This window comes from Trachypithecus francoisi, unplaced genomic scaffold (genome assembly GCF_009764315.1).
Source record: "Trachypithecus francoisi isolate TF-2019V2 unplaced genomic scaffold, Tfra_2.0 Lachesis_group11, whole genome shotgun sequence".
Lineage (NCBI taxonomy): Eukaryota > Metazoa > Chordata > Mammalia > Primates > Cercopithecidae > Trachypithecus > Trachypithecus francoisi.
The window spans coordinates 67,691,739-67,709,777 of record NW_022681456.1 but is presented as its reverse complement, the minus strand read 5'-3'; the positions used below and the strand labels follow the sequence as shown (position 1 = coordinate 67,709,777).

Here is an 18,039-nt window from a genome sequence, read left to right as displayed (position 1 = left end):
TGAGTCATGAATATATGGCATGAAACTTTTTTTAAAAAATCAGACCTTCAGAATATTGTTCTTTCAGGTTGTACTGAAAGTCATACTTTCATTCTTGTAGTGCCCCCCTTTACTTTGACAATTCCTTTTGGAATCGCTTTTGAGGCAGTAAAAGATCTTTTTGAATGTTTACAAGGGGAGCAAACTTCTATTGAGACCTATTCTGAGTTTAGGAAATAACCCAAAGGCATTTGTTTTCTGGTTTTATGAGTTAGAGGATCCAATTTGGGTAATGGATTTTGTGTTAAAAAAAAAAAAAGTTGGGATTATAAGTAATTTCCAAATGCAGTTCTAATAGAAACATAAGAATTGCTTTAAGTGCTGGCAGTAGACTTGTTCAGTTGAGTTTTTAAGCTTCCAAGGCTGTAATAAAGGTAAGAAGGGGCCACAGGGGGAACCCGGGGAAGAAAGTGCTGATGTAACCTGCCAGAACCGGGCTGAGTTGTAAATGGGGAATACTTATATCCTTTGTCCCCACATGGATATGGCACAGGGAAAAGGTTCTCTAAGAGTCAGTCTGACACAGGGCACAGCATGTGAAGTCCTGGCACATTAGGAAACTACAGGTGTAAAACAGCGTGACTGGAGCACAGGGCACAGTGAGAGGATGGGCCGCAGACACAGGAACTGGCAGGGAGGATGGACACAGGGACCTTCTGAAGAGGTCGTACATTCTTCTGATTGCAATGGAGAACAGTAGAAGCATTTTAAGTGCTCTGTGAATTGAAATTTATGAAGGTGACGTTGACTAAGGTTTAGTGGATGATGATGGTTAGGGAGAGAGTAGGGAATGAGTTCCCAGCCAAAAGATTATTTCAGTAACCTGGGTAAAATGAGGAGGCTCTAACATTAGGGTGTAGCAATGGGGATGGAGAAGAGATGCTAAGGATATAGCTGATGGGACGTAATGATCAGTTGGATTCAGGTGGGGTTGGGCCCGAGGATAACTCCAAGGCTTCTGGCTCAGGCATACAGGTAGATCCAGCACCATTAACCAGATTGGGAAAAGAGGCTGAGGGTCAGATCTTTTGGGAAAAGTGATTCAAATGGACATAGTTGAGGGTGGAGGGGGAAGTTTCTTCTTTTTCCCCTCTTGGACAGTAGAATCCCTGCTAAGTTCCATTCTGTATCCCAGATCAACTCTTTGATGGAATTTCCATTACAGGAAAACATCTTTTTTCTGAAATTAAACTTGTCATCTCTTACAGAGGTCCTGAAATAAGGCTTTTGACATAAGCAGAAAAGAGAGGCAATTCCAAAGAAAGACCCTTTTCCTAAAATTGAATTGTGCTTCCTCTTTTCATTTTTTTATGGTAGTGAAACTTAATGACGATACTGGCCCACTTTGGAATCATCAATAGCACAAAGAATATGACTGTAGCATTGCAATGTTTTATCTTACAATTTCAGAACTGAATTCATGGGCAGGCAACATGGGCAGTCCTCCAGGACTTAGGCCCCACACTTAAAAAAAAAAAAAAGTTCTGTAATCACCATCTTGAAATTCTAAATTTTGAACAAGGGGCCATCATTTTAATTTTGGACTGGGCTGCCAAATTATGTAGTGGGCCCTGTCTACACCTTTAGAAGTTAGACACATGTACTAATTCAGTACATAGTTACTCCTAAATGCCAGCCCCAGAGCTGGGTCCTGGAGATACCACAGTGAGCAAAGCAGATGTGATCCTACAAGGAGCTGATAGCCAATTGCTTTGCTTGCTCAAGCCTTTCAAGGGTTGGGGAAGGTGCATTATTTCTTTTTCTGAAGCAGAGGGAATACAAGTACATAGGGTAGACTAATTACATTTTTACAAAGTTAACTTTGTTCTTTTAATTGTTCCAACAGGTGAGAGAATCTCCACAAGTGTCTTCCAGACTTCAGAATTTGAGACTGAATAATTTAATTCCCAGGCAACTTTTCAAGCCCACAGATAATCAAGAAACTTAGTTTTATTTCAAATTGCTCAGAGTAACTATTTTTTCTTTTGGAGACAAAATGAACATCGTAGCGTCAAAGTACCAAGATAAAAAAAGTTGCCCATAACTGGAGTTTTAAGGTATTTGTGTTAGCAAATGTTTTAAATCCATTTAATCAAAGAAAATATTAATGATTTCAACATATTTCATTGTGAGAACTGGTAGCACTGGACATAAGTGAAGAGATTAGATATTTTATATACATATATATTTTTATACAAGTATGTACATCAAGCCGGGTGCGGTGGCTCACGCCTGTAATCCCAGCACTTTGGGAGGCTGAGGCAGGCAGATGACCAGTGGCCAAGAGTTTGAGACCAGCCTGACCAACATGGTGAAACCCCATCTCTACTAAAAATGCAAAAATTATCTGGGTATGGTAGCACACGCCTGTAATCCCAGCTATTCAGGAGACTAAGGCAGGAGAATCGCTTGAACCTGGGAGGCGGAGGTTGCAGTGAGCTGAGATCGCACCACTGCACTCCAGCCTGGGTGACAGAGCGAGACTCCATCTCAAAAAAAAAAAAAAAAAAAAAAAATTATGTACATTAAAACATGTCGTATTTTTAGAATAATGCCTTCGTAACTTTGATGATCGTCCTGTGTTATCTTTGCCAATGGGTTGAAGCAGTGGCAAAGAAAGCTGTAATTGCATCTGTAGATATTATTGACATGCGTCTTAGGATGTTGGATGTGGTCATTTTACAAGACTGCTGCTCACTCTATCACTGCTGCCTGGGGCCCAGCCTACCTGGGACTTTTCCTTGGAAATGCTTTCTGAGTTGGGAGCACATTGTTTTGAATATGTTCCACTTAGGAATTTTTTTCTCTCTCAGAATGATTTGATTTTTAAATTTTTACCTATGTTAAATGGTAAAAGAAAAAGTCAAGAGGAAAAATGTATCTGTTAACCCATTTATGCGTAGTGTCCATTATTGGGACACTAAACATGTGAGAGCTATTTATATCCCACTGCTCAAGGTCATTGCCAACGTCGGATCGCAAAAGTTCAGAAAGTTGCAGCCTCAGGCAGAAATGGTTAATAACTTTATTGAGATATAATTCACATACATTTCCACAGTTTAAGTATACAATTCAGTGACTTTTAGTATATTCATCAAATTGGACAATTACCATTGTAATCAATTTTAGAATTTTTTTTTTTAATTTTTATTTTTTAATAATAGAGACGAGGTCTCACTATGTTTCCCAGGTTGGTCTCTAACTCCTGAGCTCAAATGATCCTCCCACCTTGGCCTCCCAAAGTGTTAGGATTACAAGTGTGAGCCAGCGTGCCCAATCTGGAACATTTTCATACCTCACAAAGAACCTCACACTCCGGCTGGGCGTGGTGGTTCATGCCTGTAATCCCAGCACTTTGGGAGGCTGAGGCAAGCAGATCACCTGAGGTCAGGAGTTTGAGACCGACCTGACCAACATGGAGAAACTCCGTCTCTACTAAAAATACAAAATTAGCCAGGCATGGTGGCACATGCCTGTAATCCCAGCTACTTGGGAGTCTGAGGCAGGAGAATCGCTTGAACCCAGGAGGCGGAGGTTGCAGTGAGCTGAGATCACGCCATTGCACTCCAGCCTGGACAATAAGAGCAAAACTCCGTCTCAAAAAAAGAGAGAAACCTCACACTCCTTAGCAATAATCCCCTGACTTCCCCCATCCCTAGGTAACCTGGTTTTCCTAGTCCCAGTAGACTTGCCTATTGCGGACATGTGGTTCTTTGTTCCTGACTTATTTAACTAGCATGATGTTTTCAGACTCCATCTGTGTTGTACCAGTGATGTGTCAGTGCTTTGTCTCTTTTATTGCCAAATAATATCCCAGTATATGGATAAAGGACATTGAATTTGTACATTCATCGGTTGATGGACATTTATTTGGGTTATTTCCTACTTTTTGGCTATTATGAAATGCTGCTATGAATATCTGTGTGTAAATTTTTATGTGGACATATGCTTTCACTTCTTTTGGGTATATGACTAGGAGTAGAATTGATGGATCATATGGTAATTCTATGTTTAACATTTTGAGGTGCTGCCAGACTTTTTCCAAACCAGCTGCACCAAATTATATTCTCACCAGCAGTGTATGAGAGTTCCAGTTTCTCCCTATTCTCTCCAATGTTTATTATCATCTGACTTCTTGATTATAGCCATCCTAGTGGGTATGAAGTAGTATTTCATTGTGGTTAATCTCCTTTGGCAACACCCTCACAGACACACCCAGGATCAACACTTTGCATCCTTCAATCCAATCAAGTTGACACTCAGTATTAACCATCACAATTAGAGAGAATTGGCTCACACCATTATAAAGCAAAGTCCCATGATAGGCCATCTGCAAGCTGGGGAAGGAGAGAAGCTAATAGCATGGCTCAGTCCAAGTCTGAAAGCCTCAAAACCAGGGACACTGACAATGCAGCCCACAGTCTGAGGCCAAAGGCCCAGGAGACTCTGGGAAGCAATTGGTGCAAGTCCCAAAGTCCAAAGGTGGAAAAACCTGGAGTCTGGTGTCCAAGGGCAGGAGGAGAGGAAGTCAAGCATTCTGCACAGCACAGGAAGAGAGGGAGCAGACTCAGCAAGCACGCTACTTATCTCCCTTCATCTACCTACTGTGTTCTAGCATCACTGGCAGCCAACTGAATGATGTCCACCCACACTGAGGGTGGGTCTTCCTTTCCCAGTCCACTGACTCCAGTGTCAGTCTCCATCAGCAACACCGTCATAGACACACCTGGGAACAATGCTTCATCAGCCATCCAGGTGTCTCTCAATCTAGTTGACACCTAATATTAACCATCACAAAATGTAAGAATTCTTTATATTTTCAACATTTAAGTCCGTTATCAGAAACATAATTAGCAAAATTTTCCTCCCATTCTGTGAATTTTATTTTAATTATCTGGATGGTATCTGATATGGTTTGGCTCTCTGTCGCCACCCAAATCTCATCTCAAATTGTAATCCCTGTGTGTCAAGAAAGGGTCCTGGTGGGAGGTAATTGGATCATGGGGGTGGCTTCCCCCATGCTGTTCTGGTGATGGTGAGTGAGTTCTCATGATAGCTGATGGTTTTAAAGTATGGCACTCCCCGCCCCCCACCCCTCTTCTCCTGCCACCTTGTAAAGAAGGTGCTTGCTTCTCCTTTACCTTTTGCCATGATTGTGGTTTCTGAGGCCTCCCCAGCCATGTGGAACTGTGAGTCAATTAAACCTCTTTTCTTTATAAATTACTCAGTCTCAGGTAGTTCTTTATAGCAGTGTAAAAACAGACTAATAAGTGTCCTTTGAGATGCCAGTTTTAAATTCTGATGATGACCAGTGTATCTATTTTTGTTGTTGCTGCTGCTTGTGCTTTTGGTGTTATATCCAAGAAACTATTGCCTATCCAAAGTCATGATGATTTACTACAATTTTTTCCTCTAATAATTTACAAGTTTTGGCTCTTACATTTAGATCTTTGATTCACTTTTAGTTAATTTTTGTATATGGTGTGAGGTAGGGATCCCACTTTATTCTTTTGCATGTGACAATTCAATTGTTCAGCTCCATTTATTGAAGAGATTATTGTTATTATTATTTTTTTTGAGATGGAGTCTCACTTTGTCGCCCAGGCTGGAGTGCAGTGGCACGATCTCGGCTCACTGCAAACTCTGCCTCCCGGGTTCACGCCATTCTCCTGCCTCAGCCTCCCGAGTAGCTGGGACTACAGCCACACACCACCATGCCCGGCTAATTTTTTGTATTTTTAGTGGAGACGGGGTTTCACCATGTTGGCCAGGATGGTCTCGATCTCCTGACCTCATGATCTGCCCGCCTCAGCCTCCCAAAGTGCTGGGATTACAGGTGTGAGCCACCGCACCCAGCCGAGATTATTCTTTTCCCATTGAATTGTCTTGGTACCCTTGCCAAAAATTAGTTGGCTGTAAATGTGAGGGTTTCTTTGTGGATTTTAAATTCTGTTCAATTGATTTGTGCATTTTTTTTTTTTTTTTTAGACAGAGTCTCACTCTGGAGTGTGGTGGCTCGATCTCGGCTCACTGCAAGCTCCGCCTCCTGGGTTCACACCATTCTCCTGCCTCAACCTCCCAAGTAGCTGGGACTACAGGTACCTACCACTGTGCCCAGCTAATTTTTTTTTGTATTTTTAGTAGAGATGGGGTTTCACCATGTTAGCCAGGATGGTCTTGATCTCCTGACTTTGTGATCCACCTGCCTCAGCCTCCCAAAGTGCTGGGATTACAGGCGTGAGCCACCATGCCAGACCCAATTCATGCATCTTTTTTCTTTTTCTTTCTTTCTTTTTTTATTTTTTTTGAGATGGCGTCTCACTGTGTCACCCAGGCTGGAGTGCAATGGTGCCCTCTCAGCTCACTGCAACCTCCACCTCCTGGTTTCAAGCAATTCTCATGCCTCAGCCTCCTGAGTAGCAGGGATTACAGGCACCTTCCACTGCACCGGGCTAATTTTTTGTATTTTTAGTAGAGATGGGGTTTCACCATGTTGGCCAGGCTGGTCTCAAACTCCTGACCTCAGATGATCCACCTACCTTGGCCTGCCAAAGTGCTGGGATTACAGGCGGGAGCCACTGCACCTGGCCCATGTGTCTATTCTAACGCCAGCACCATATTGTCTTTATTACCATAGCTTTGTAGACAGTTTTGAAATTAAGAAGTGTGAGTCCTTCAACTTTGTTTTCTTTTTCAAGTTTGTTTTGGCTGTTATGGGTCCCTACATTTCCATAGGAATTTTAGGATCTGCTTGTCAGTTTCTGCAAAGAAGCAAACTGGAGTTTTGTTGAGGAGTGTGTTAAACCTACAGATTCGGGAACTATTGCCATTTTAACAGTATTGAATCTTGTGATTCATGAACACAGATGTCTTTCCATTTGCTTGGGAAAGACAGGCTGGAGTGGAGTGCAGTGGTGCAATCACTGCTCACTGCAGCCTTTACCTCTTAGGCTCAAGCAGTCCAACCTCCTCAACCACCCCACCTCAATCACTCTTGTAGCTGGGACTGCAGGCTTGCACCACTGCACTTGGCTAATTTTTGTATTTTTTGTAGAGATGGGGGTTCACCATGGTGCCCAGGCTGGTCTTGAACTGGACTCAGGCAATCTGCCCACCTCGACCTCCCAAAGTGCTGGGATTACAGGTATGGGCCACCATGCTTGATTCTTCTTTAATTCTTTGTAGTTTTCAGAGCATAAGTTTTGTATTTTTTAATTAAATTCACAATGCTTTTTGTTAAATTTATTTCAAAATATTTAATTTTTTTTTCCTGTTGTAAATGGAACTATTTTCTTAATTTATTTTGGTTCATTACGGCTACTACATAGAAATGCAATTGTTTTTTATTTATTGATCTTGTGTCTTCCAACCTTGCTGAACTTGTTTATTAGTTACAGTAGGTTTTTAGTGGATTCCTTAGGATTTTCTGTATAAGAGATCATATCATCTGCAAATAGAGATGCTTTTAGTTCTTCCTTTTTAATCTGTAGGCCTTTAATTTCATTTTCTTGCTAAATAACCTGGTTAGAGCCCCTAGTACATTGTTGAATAGAAGTGGCAAGAGTGAATATCCTTGTCTTGTTCATCATATTAGGGAGAAAGCATTAAATCTTCCATCATTAACTATGTTTGCTGTGGATCTTTCTTTTAAGTCCTTTATTGAGATGAAGAAATTCTCCTTTATTCCTAGGTTGTTGTTGTGAAGGGACATTGAATTTCCTCAAATCCTTTCTCTGTGTATTGAGATGATCATGTAGTTTTGTCCTTTATTGATGCAGTGTGGTAATTTTTGGATGTTAAATCAATAGCGCATCCCTGGAGTAAATCTCACTTGGTCATAGTGTACAATCCTTTTATGTGCTGCTGGATTTGGCTTGCTGGTTTTTTGTTGGGGACTTTTGCATCGAAATTCATGACAGATATTAGTCTGCAGTTTATTTTTTTTGTGATGACTTTGTTTGGTTTTGGTATCAGAGTAATAGTGACCACATAGAATGAGTTGTGAAGTGCCCCCTTGTCTTCTATTTTGGAAGAGTTTGTGAAGAATTGGTATTAACTCCTCTTTAAATTAATCAGGCCCTGGACTTTTCTTTGTGGGAAGTTTTTGTTTTGTTTTGTTTTGTTTTTGTTTTTTGAGACAGAGTTTCGCTCTTGTTGTCCAGGCTGGAGTGCAATGGCACGATCTCGGCTTACTGCAACCTCTACCTCCCAGGTTTGAGCGATTCTTCTGCCTCAGCCTCCCAAGTAGCTGGGATTACATGCATGCACTACCACGCCCAGCTAATTTTGTATTTTTAATAGAGACAGGATTTCTTCGTGTTGGTCAGGCTGGTCTCGGATCCCAACCTCAGGTGATCCACCCGCTTCGGCCTCCCAAAATGCTGGGATTACAGGCGTGAGCCACTGTACCTGGCATGTGAAGTTTTAAAGCTACTGATTGAATCTCTTTACTTGTTATAGGTGTATTTAGCTTTTTTGTTTCTTCTTGAGTCAGTTTTGACAATTTTTCTCTAGAAATTAGCTCATTTAATCTATGTTTTAAAATTTTCTGACATACAGTTGATCATAGTATTCCTTTATGGTTTTTTAAATTTCTGTAAGGCTGGTAGTAAAGCCTCTGTTTCATTCCTGATTTTAGTCATTTGAGTCTCTTTTTTTCTTGGTTAACTAAAAGTTTATGAATTTTAATCTTGTTAAAGGACCAACTTTTGGTTTCATTGATTTTCTTTACTGTCTTTCTATTCTCTATTTCATTAATTTTTTTTTTTTTTTTTTTTTGAGACAGAGTCTTGCTCTATCGCCCAGGCTGGAGTGCAGTGACTGGATCTCAGCTCACTGCAAGCTCCGCCTCCCGGGTTTACGCCATTCTCCTGCCTCAGGCTCCCGAGTAGCTGGGACTATAGGCGCTCGCCACCTCGCCTAGCTAGTTTTTTGTAGTTTTCTTAGTAGAGACGGGGTTTCACTGTTTTAACCAGGATGGTCTCAATTTCCTGACCTCGTGATCCGCCCATCTCAGCCTCCCAAAGTGCTGGGATTACAGGCTTGAGCCACTGCGCCCTGCTTATTTCATTAATTTTAACTCTTGTCCTATTACTTTTAGGAGGGCCTCTTAAGGAGGTGTTATATGCTAGCCTAAATTGAGGGTTGGTCAAAGTTCAAAAGCCTGGGGAAGGAAGCTTAGTATTTTCTCTAGATCAGTGAGTACAAGCAATTCAGCTAATCATTTATGAAGCAAAGAATGGTAATTTTCAGGGTAGTCTGTGTCTGATTTTGTTATAAGTAAACGGGGGAAGGGAGATGAACACCTGTGAGTCTTATCTAAGTCACCTGGGGAAGGATGGTTCTTTATAATAAGCCACTTCCTGGAACATGCAGGCGATGGGCAGGGGTGTTACTACAACCTTATAGAAATAAAATTTCTTTAACAACTCTGGCTGTATTTCAGGGTATAGGACTCAGGTAAAGCTTCACATTGTCAAGAAGAACTTGAAAATACCTTTTTTCCATAAAAACACAATGAAACTAATACTATGTAACTGAATATTCCAAAGCACTAGTTCTTATATTATAAATGTACTATTGGCCAAAATACAAATAACTGGCCTGATTCAAAATTCTCTCAGATTTCATTAAGAGCCTTTTGTAGTTCCTAAGCCTGATGCATTGGTGTTCACACACACGTGTGAGATGTGCCTCCCTCAAACCTTGTTATGGTACTGGCACATTACCGGTCTGTCATGTAAAAAAAATATTTCAGTGAAAGAGGATACTTCTAGTATCCTTTTTAAAATGTAAATTGGAAGCAAATAATGTTTCATCCCAGCATCTTAAAATTGCAAGGGTCATCTACCCCAGCTTACTATTTGCTGAACACCCATCAGTCACTGGTGGAACACACATTTCCAATGCTAAAGGTCTTGACTGCTTGGTGAAAACCACTTTGCAACACTAGTGTTGGAAATTACTTCCTTATATTAAGCTGAAATCTACCTCATTGGAACCTCTGCTCATAAGTAAGTCCTGAGTCTCATATATTTCAGACTTTGTCTCTTCTGCCCCATCTGGCTACTTAGCTCCCGTTTCTTCTGCCAGTCTTCCGGTGGCATAGCCCCAAACCCTTTCATTTCATAGTTTGTCACTGCCCTTTTTAAGAGGACTGGGGGTACTCGGAACTTACTGGCTAACCCTAGCTCCTCCTTTGGCCTGGTCACTATATTTGAAAAGTGCTACCTGAAATCATGAGAGCTTTTTTGTTTTTAACAGCTATTTTCTATTGTTGATTCATTTTAGTTTTGGTTACAACTGAAATATCTTTCACATGAAATACAGCTTCTCATTTGCATTTATTCACAAAATCTCTTCTAACTACACATTTCATTGGCTTCAGCATCACGCTTGATGCAGAAGTGAGGCGAGTGCAATAAAAATTTGAACAGTTGCTTAGATTTTTGCAGTAATAGATTGTCAGTTGGGTCATACGACTCTCATGCTAGAAAATACTCTGCCTTTCAGAATGTAACCTGGGCACACTGAATGCAACTGTATAAAAATGAATGTGAATTTTTAAAGGTAGCATAATTAAAGTTTGTACATTTTAACAGTGTATGTAAATATATCTCATAGAATACATGTAATTTTCTCTGAGGTGGATGTTGTGATACTTGATCAATATTTGTCACCTACAGTAAATGTACCATTGGTCTTGGAGGTATTTCTGTGTGTGTTTTTAGCCCATTCTCATATATTTCACTCCTCATCTTCCGAATGATCCTGTGGTACAGACATGACCTTCAGTTTCAGGTAGAGACGCTGACTCGTGGTGAGTAAATGTCATACTAGAGCCTGGAGCCTGAAATGAAACCTGGACTCAATTTCAATGCCCAGGTTCCTACTCTTCAGTGGTGCTTCTCAGGTTGATAGGAAAACCTTTCACCTTTAGAAAATTATACAAAACTAAACGTTGTGGCCAGATGCGGTGGCTCATGCCTGTAATCCCAACACTTTGGGAGGCCAAGGCGGGTGAATCACTTGAGGTCAGGAGTTTGAGACCAGCCTGGCCAACGTGGTGAAACCCCATGTCTACTAAAAATACAAAAACCAGCCAGGTGTGGTGGCGGACGCCTGTAATCCCAGCTACTTGGGAAGCTGAGGTAGGAGAATCACTTGAGCCCAGGAGGCAGGGGTTGCAGTGAGCTGAGATTGTGCCACTGCACTCCAGCCTGGGCAACAGAGTGAAACTCCATCTCAAAACAAATCAAATTGTGTAGGACTCAGGCTAGAACACTGAAATATATTCAAAATACCAATAATGCATGTCCTCTTTATTTGGCTTTTTAAAATCACTGTTTATTCCATTTGGTAGAGGGTTTTATTTTTTCCATACAAATATCTGAACAATTTTGAATTCCCCAAAACCATACATAGACAATAAATACCATGCTATTAAAGTATTAAATTTGTACAAAAATACTTTACAGTTTAATACTTGTTTGTTACAAATAAAAATACATATTTAAGTGACTCATGATCTTTTTTTCTTTTTTCTTAACATGATTCTGCTTTATACTTTCTTGCCCTGGCGGTTCTGAAATGTGATTGAAATAATATTTTTTTTGCACAAAAAGAAAGGTGATTTTTATTTCCTTAAACAAAGGACACAGTGTTCGAATGCTTTGCCTAAGTGGTAGTTTGAATTATTGACCAAAATGAAAACGTTTGGAAAATAATTATTTCAATATGGAGAGTCTACCATCAATATACAGATCTAGTTTTTTATATTCACCAAATAACAGTTATTAACGTAGCTATTCAAAATATCTGAACAAATGAAAACAGTTGCTGACAAACATTTAAAGCAACTGTCACAATTTATTGCTTTGAGGGATGGTAATAATTGGCAATGCATTTGTGAAAAATGTATTTACAATTTCGGTAAGTGGCATGGCTCAGAACAAAAGATAGCCCAGTGTCATTTTTAAGTACATGTGCTGTACACCCTCAAGATTACCAGTTTTCAAAACATGTCAAGCAGTATGAGTTTGGTTTGCCTATCATTAAGATGAACCTCATTTTAATAGACTCTTCATTCTTAAGTTCTTAGTCTTGAATTTTAAAAATAAGATAATATAACTAATTCTCGTGTTTACTACACCCTCTAATTCATTATCAGAGATTTTCAGCTATTAAAAATGTGTCCTTAAAAAAAAAAAAACAGGTCACAAGACATATCCTGTTTGATAATTTGTTGCATAGGGAATAGCATACATCTTAGTTAAAATCATTCCTATACTTGGGCAAAACATTTACCACCACCTATTATGGTCTCCTACGTGCATCATTGCTGAAACATTTTAAGATAACTTAATTTTATACCTGTACCCCTCCCATTGTGGCAGTCCCAGCAGTTTACCAAACACTAGTTCCCCTAGTAGAGCCAGCCTATGAGAAGAAAAGCCTTGTTGGTCAAGTTCTTACATTAATGACTTCACAGTAAGAAACTGATTTCAAAGTGAATTAAGGAAATCATCATAGAGAATATTTTCAAACAGATGTTTCTCTTTTTAAAAAGCGATAGTAAGATGAACTTGTAAAAAATTTCCTCTGATGTTAATTGTAGAGTTGGGGGGACGGCCTATTTTTCTCTACCATTGGGCCTGGCAGGGCATTGCCCACCATGTACCATAGTGGTCACCAAAAAAGAAACCTCTTCAACTTGAAAAGGGAAGTGAACATGAGCCATGAGAGAGATTTAAAAGACCCCTGTGCTTGCAGTTAATGCCACGTGATTATCTGTGCTTCAAATGTCACAGAAATCTTAAAGGGATTTTTAGCACCATGTAGATATTGTCTTTTGTCCTGCTTTATAAAAAGCGTTGCTATAATGTATTAGTGGGTTCTCGTGTCTCCAAATTACCACCGTGGCTAGGCTGCTGGAAAAAAGCACTGTTCTGTTCACTCCAATCTCCTGGTAGACTCTGTTGTTCTACAGACTTCTGTGAAGCCAGTGGGTTTCTACTAATAACCAGGTCCAGCTTATTCCCGGATTCTGCTATGAGGGGCACAACAAGGCAGCAGTCAAAGTCTCTGGTTCGGACATGGTTCACCTGAAAGGTCAAGAAGAGCCATTTTGAATTATCATTGTAACCATAATTCCCAAAACCCAGAGGAACATTTCAGGTGCAACAAGTTGTTTGAAGTCATGAAGGTGCTAAAATGAGCACCATGAGGTCTATCCTTGCTCCGACTATGCTGTGACATGGCTACTGGCTCACTTGCCATTGTCTACCAGTAAATTGTAAGACTCAAGGGCAAGGAAGACATACACATCTACCTATCCTCATGCCAAGCAGGTGGCCCCACCCACAGTGGGGGTGCTCCAAGTGCTGAATATTATCCCTAATTTACAGATGAGAAAAGAGAGGTTAAGAGCTTTGCCTTAGATCAGTAGTTGGTAAGGGTCATAGGATGTAATCCCAGGCCAACTGGCTGATCTCAAAGCCTGTGCTCTGAATCACGATGCTGAACTACCTCTCTTACAAGTGAGCTCCACCAGGTGCAGTGGCTCACACCTGTCATCGCCGCACTTGAGGAGACCAAGATAGGAGGATCGCTTGATGCCAGGAGTTTGAGACCCGCCTGGGCAACATGAGACCCTGTCTCCACAAAGAATAAGAATTTTTTTTTTTTTTTTAAATGAGCTTATCCTCTCTTCAGCTTATACATGCACCCATCTTCTTCCATTTCTCCTCCTTCACCAACAAAAGTTTTTACAATCACCCACATACCGGTTCTACTCCTTGACCTCCCATTCTCTCCTCAGTTTTTTCAGGTCCCCCCGACACATTGCACTTCTGGCAAATGACCCCACTTGTCAAATCCAGGAATGTTCTGGAGTTCGCATCCTCCTTGGGGTTTAGCATTTGCCACTCCTGACAGCTCCTCACCCTTAACACTCTCCTTCCTTGGTTCTACAACCCCACTTTGTTTTGATCCTTTTACCATTTTAACTGCTTGCTTTCAGTCCTTTCCTGCCTTTATTTCTTCCTGTTCTTTACATTTGATTATTGTGGCCAGGCACGGTGGCTCACGCCTGTAATCCCAGTACTTTGGGAGGCTAAGGTGGGCAGATCCTCTGAGGTCAGGAGTTCGAGACCAGCCTGCCCAACATGGTGAAACTCCATCTCTACTAAAAACACAAAATTAGCCAGGCATCGTGGTGGGTGCCTGTAATCCCAGCTACTCGGGAGCTGGCTGAGGAAGGAGAATTGCTTGAACCTGGAAGGCATAGGTTGCAGTGAGCCAAGATCGCGCCATTGCACTCCGGCCTAGGTGACGAGAGAGAATCTCTGTCTCAAATACATACATACATACATACATACATTTTGTTATTGTTAGAATACATCCTTGGTTCTTTTCTCTTCTTTGTTATAAAGCCACCAAGGGCAACTTGTCCTAAACCCCACACTTCAGTATCCTAAATCTTTCACTCTGGCTCTATCATCTCTCCTCACCAACAGATCCAAACCACCAAATGCTTCCCAGACTGCGCTATCACGATGTGCTGAAAATATCAAAGACTCATTAGTTCTGAAACAGGTGTCTTATCTTACCTACCCCTGCCTGGTCTCCTTGCCCGTGATCTTCCCTTCCCTAACCCATCCCCGATACACTCACAATAATATTGCCTTTCTATGTTACCAATTATATCATTATCCTGCCTAAGAAATGAAGATGCCTTCAGCATAAAGTTCAAGAGATTTAGCATCAGATTCAAGGCCCTTTATAATCTGAATGTAGTCTACTTTTACAGCCTCAGCTTCCATGAGAGTAGGCCTAGCTCTAATTTATGGATTAGGAAGACACTCATATAGAGGGTAAGTAACTTGTCCATAGTTATTCATTCAGCAAATATTAGCGTGTCTATGGAAAACAAAGTGTCCCCAAACTCCTAGGATAAGACTAATTGCTCTATTGCCATAGTAAAAATCATCACCAGACTTGTTCCAAAACTATCAAATTGATCAGTGACAACATGCTTCAGTGAACACATCTCTGAAAGCTAACCAATCAGTGGCAGCCTTCTGCTTTGAAAGTTAGCTCTTTGGTGACAGACTGTTGCCAGGTGAGTACACTGCTAAGACTGACTTCAAGCTGCTCCATTTTCCTGCAAAATGCCCTTCCCAAAAACTGCACATAAGCTCAGAAATCTGCTTTCCTAAATAAAACTCTACCTGACCACAATGTTACTATATTAAGTAAGCAAGGTTCAGCTTTTTGGTTTCAGATATTGTGAGAGATACTGAGATATCAAATACCATATAATGGTAAATGAGAGAATAAGGTACTATCCCTGTTCTCAAAAAGTTTACAGTCTGCTGGGGAGTATATGCAAGGAAACAGGAAGGTGTCTTGGTTTGTTTTTGTTTTTGTTTTTTTTGAGACTCGCTCTGCGCCCAGGCTGGAGTGCAGTGGCGTGATCTCAGCTCACTGCAACCTCCAAACAGGAAGTTTTAATAATGTAAATTCTACCAAAAGAAAAAGCTGCTATTCTATATAGGAGGGGCCCCTAGTCCAGAGGTGAGGTAAAGGAGGTTGGGTGAAGTCTGGTGAAGTTGGACTTTGAAGGGAAGTCCTCTAAACGAGTGACTGTCAATTGGGCTGCTCATTGGAATCACTGGGGGAGGTGTAAAAACACACCGATGCTGTGTCTCTCTCCTAGAGTCACTGGTTTAATTGGTCTGCCATTTGATCTGAACATTGGGATACATTCTCTAGGTGATTCCATTTTTTCAATCAAGGATGGGAATTGCTGATCTATGTGAGACCGAAAAGTTGAGTCGGAGTGAGGCAGGTAAGGCCTAGGAATTAGAAGAGCATTCAGAGAAAGGGAAGAGTATATAAGGCTCAGAGCCAATGCGCTTCTATTCTGCTGCACAGTACTGAGCACTTTTATGTGACAGCATTGTTCTTGGAACTAAGAATAGAGCGCAGAGTAAATTCGCCGCCTTCATGGAGTTACATTCTAGTGGGCAACACAGAATAAGCAAATAACTAGCATCATCTCTGGCTGTACTGCGAACCAAGGAAGCACTGTGAAGAATGGAGAGGCAGGAAGGGCCCTTTTAAACAGAGTGGTTTAAGTGGCAGCATGTGAGCAGGGATCTGAAGTCAAGGAAGGAGCAGGGAAAGAGCCTGCTCATGTTTAGCAGAGAACTGCCACAAGCTCAGGGCACAGCAGGTGCAAAGGCCAGGAGGTGGCAGCATACACCATTCCTGAAACAAATCCAGCTGAAGCTAGAGAGTAAATGAAGAGGTTGGGCACAGTGGCTCACATCTATAATCCCAGCACTTTGGAAGGCCGACGGGGGCAGATCACTTGAGGTCAGGAGTGGGAGACCAGCCTGGCCAACCTGGTGAAACACGGTCTCTACTAAAAATACAAAAGTTAGCCATGCATGGTGGCATGCACCTGTAATCCTAGCTACTTGGGAGGCTGAGGCAGGAGAATCACTTGAATGCAGGAGGTGGAGGTTGCAGTGAGCTGAGATCGTGCCACTGCACTCCAGCCTGAGAGACAGAGTGAGACTCTGTCTCAAAAAAAAAGGAAAAAAGATTGTAACTTTCCATCAACTTCAAAAGGTCCGTCATCAACCCTCCAATTAGTTAGCAAATTGCAGTCTTGCTGGGTGTGGTGGAAGGCAGCTGTAATCCCAGCTACTTGGCAGGCTGAGGCAGGAGGATGTCTTGAACCTGGGAGGTGGCGGTTGCAGTGAACCGAGATCACGCCACTCCACTCCAGTGACAGAGCGAGACTCTGTCTCATGAATGAATGAATGCATGCATGCATGAAGAGGTAAGACAAGATGCTGGCAAGGTAAGGAGAGGCCAAATCCCTGGGCCCTTGTAGGTCATGTAGAAGATGAGTGGCAGGAAGGAGTAGACTGGTGATGCCTGGAGTTGGATAACTATGTCATATTTATGGGACTACTATGCCATGGTGGGAGGTGACCAGTGGTTGGGTGGAGTCTGAGAAATGAGCATGAAACTGGGAAAGATGGCTCTGAGCTCAGTGCTGAAAAAAACTGATAAGAAACCACAGAACTTTGGGGGCTGGGTTAGAATTTACCAGTGCTGCAAATTCTTTATTCAGCTGTTTGCTTCTACTGATTCCATAATCTTGATGACAAAGGCTGAAAGGGAAAAGAGCAAAGGGCCCCAAATATGCAGGAGGATGTAGAGGAAGCTCCTCCTGACAAATTACTTGCAAGGAATTAAAATTCCACCTGAGGTCTTACCTGTAAGAGCCTGTCATATGGCTTTAAGCCACCAAGATCTCCTGGCCCAGCTGGGCGAATATTTTTGACATACACTCCTTTCTCCAGCAAGCCATCTGCTACACTGAACCCAAAGTCCTCCATGTCAGAGTCCTTGTACAAGGTCACCTGAAGAGAGAGAAAATGGGATGGGAACATTTAGCTGGGCGGGAGACTTTTCCTTCTGCAACTTCTTGATAATCAATCTTTTCACACGACTTTTAGTCACATCATGGATTTGTAATATCAGCATCAGTCAGCTCCCCGCACCAATCCTGCAGCTTTTTTTCCTACTCCAAGAATATCCTTGGACTTTATGAAGTCCCAACCAGAACTGAAAAACGAGGAGAAATGGAATGTCTGGGTCCTCCCCCCCTCCTTTGCAGTCGTCATCAGGGGGATACAGGAGAGAACTTCCCAGGGCAGGTTGACTTCTACTATTTTCCTGGGGCAACCCCTGGTCAGAGGAGCTGCCCGCAGCAGCCCTTTACAACTGCTGAGATGTCAGGGAATAAGCCAAAGGCTTTTCCTTCTTCCCCGCTCCTGCCTGGTGCTCTGCTAAGCACAGTGCTCGGTGTATCCTCTCTTTGGGCAAGTACCATGAAGTTCATCCTTTTATTTGCTCTGGAACCCCCAATGAGCACCATCACAGAATACTGTGTAAAAGACCTGAATGTGTTTCTATGAC

At 41.7% G+C, this 18,039-nt stretch overlaps 2 protein-coding genes and 1 non-coding gene across 5 annotated transcripts in view; 2 read left to right on the top strand and 1 right to left on the bottom strand.

Annotated features, from left to right (window-relative positions):
- The window catches only part of HELB (DNA helicase B), a 66,225-nt gene that overhangs the window by 40,357 nt on the left and 7,829 nt on the right, over nucleotides 1-18,039 (top strand). Inside the window, exon 13 of one of the 2 annotated variants that reach the window (XM_033221364.1) lies at nucleotides 1,886-2,008. In XM_033221364.1, the coding sequence (XP_033077255.1) occupies nucleotides 1,886-1,987 (102 nt within the window). In that variant the 3' untranslated portion in view covers nucleotides 1,988-2,008. Of the gene's footprint in view, nucleotides 1-1,885; nucleotides 3,178-18,039 lie in introns of those variants that run through there. The other variant, XM_033221363.1, reaches the window with a different exon arrangement.
- Nucleotides 9,674-9,777, top strand: LOC117091255. Its single transcript, XR_004440362.1, has one exon. It is a non-coding gene; the product is annotated as a small nucleolar RNA U13 (small nucleolar RNA).
- Nucleotides 11,346-18,039, bottom strand: part of GRIP1 (glutamate receptor interacting protein 1) — a 757,962-nt gene continuing 751,268 nt past the window's right edge. Inside the window, exons 23-24 of one of the 2 annotated variants that reach the window (XM_033221361.1) lie at nucleotides 17,334-17,480; nucleotides 11,346-13,142 (exon numbers count right to left, since the gene is read on the bottom strand). In XM_033221361.1, coding sequence (XP_033077252.1) covers nucleotides 12,915-13,142; nucleotides 17,334-17,480 — 375 coding nt within the window. In that variant the 3' untranslated portion in view covers nucleotides 11,346-12,914. The remainder of the gene's footprint in view (nucleotides 13,143-17,333; nucleotides 17,481-18,039) is intronic. The other variant, XM_033221362.1, reaches the window with a different exon arrangement.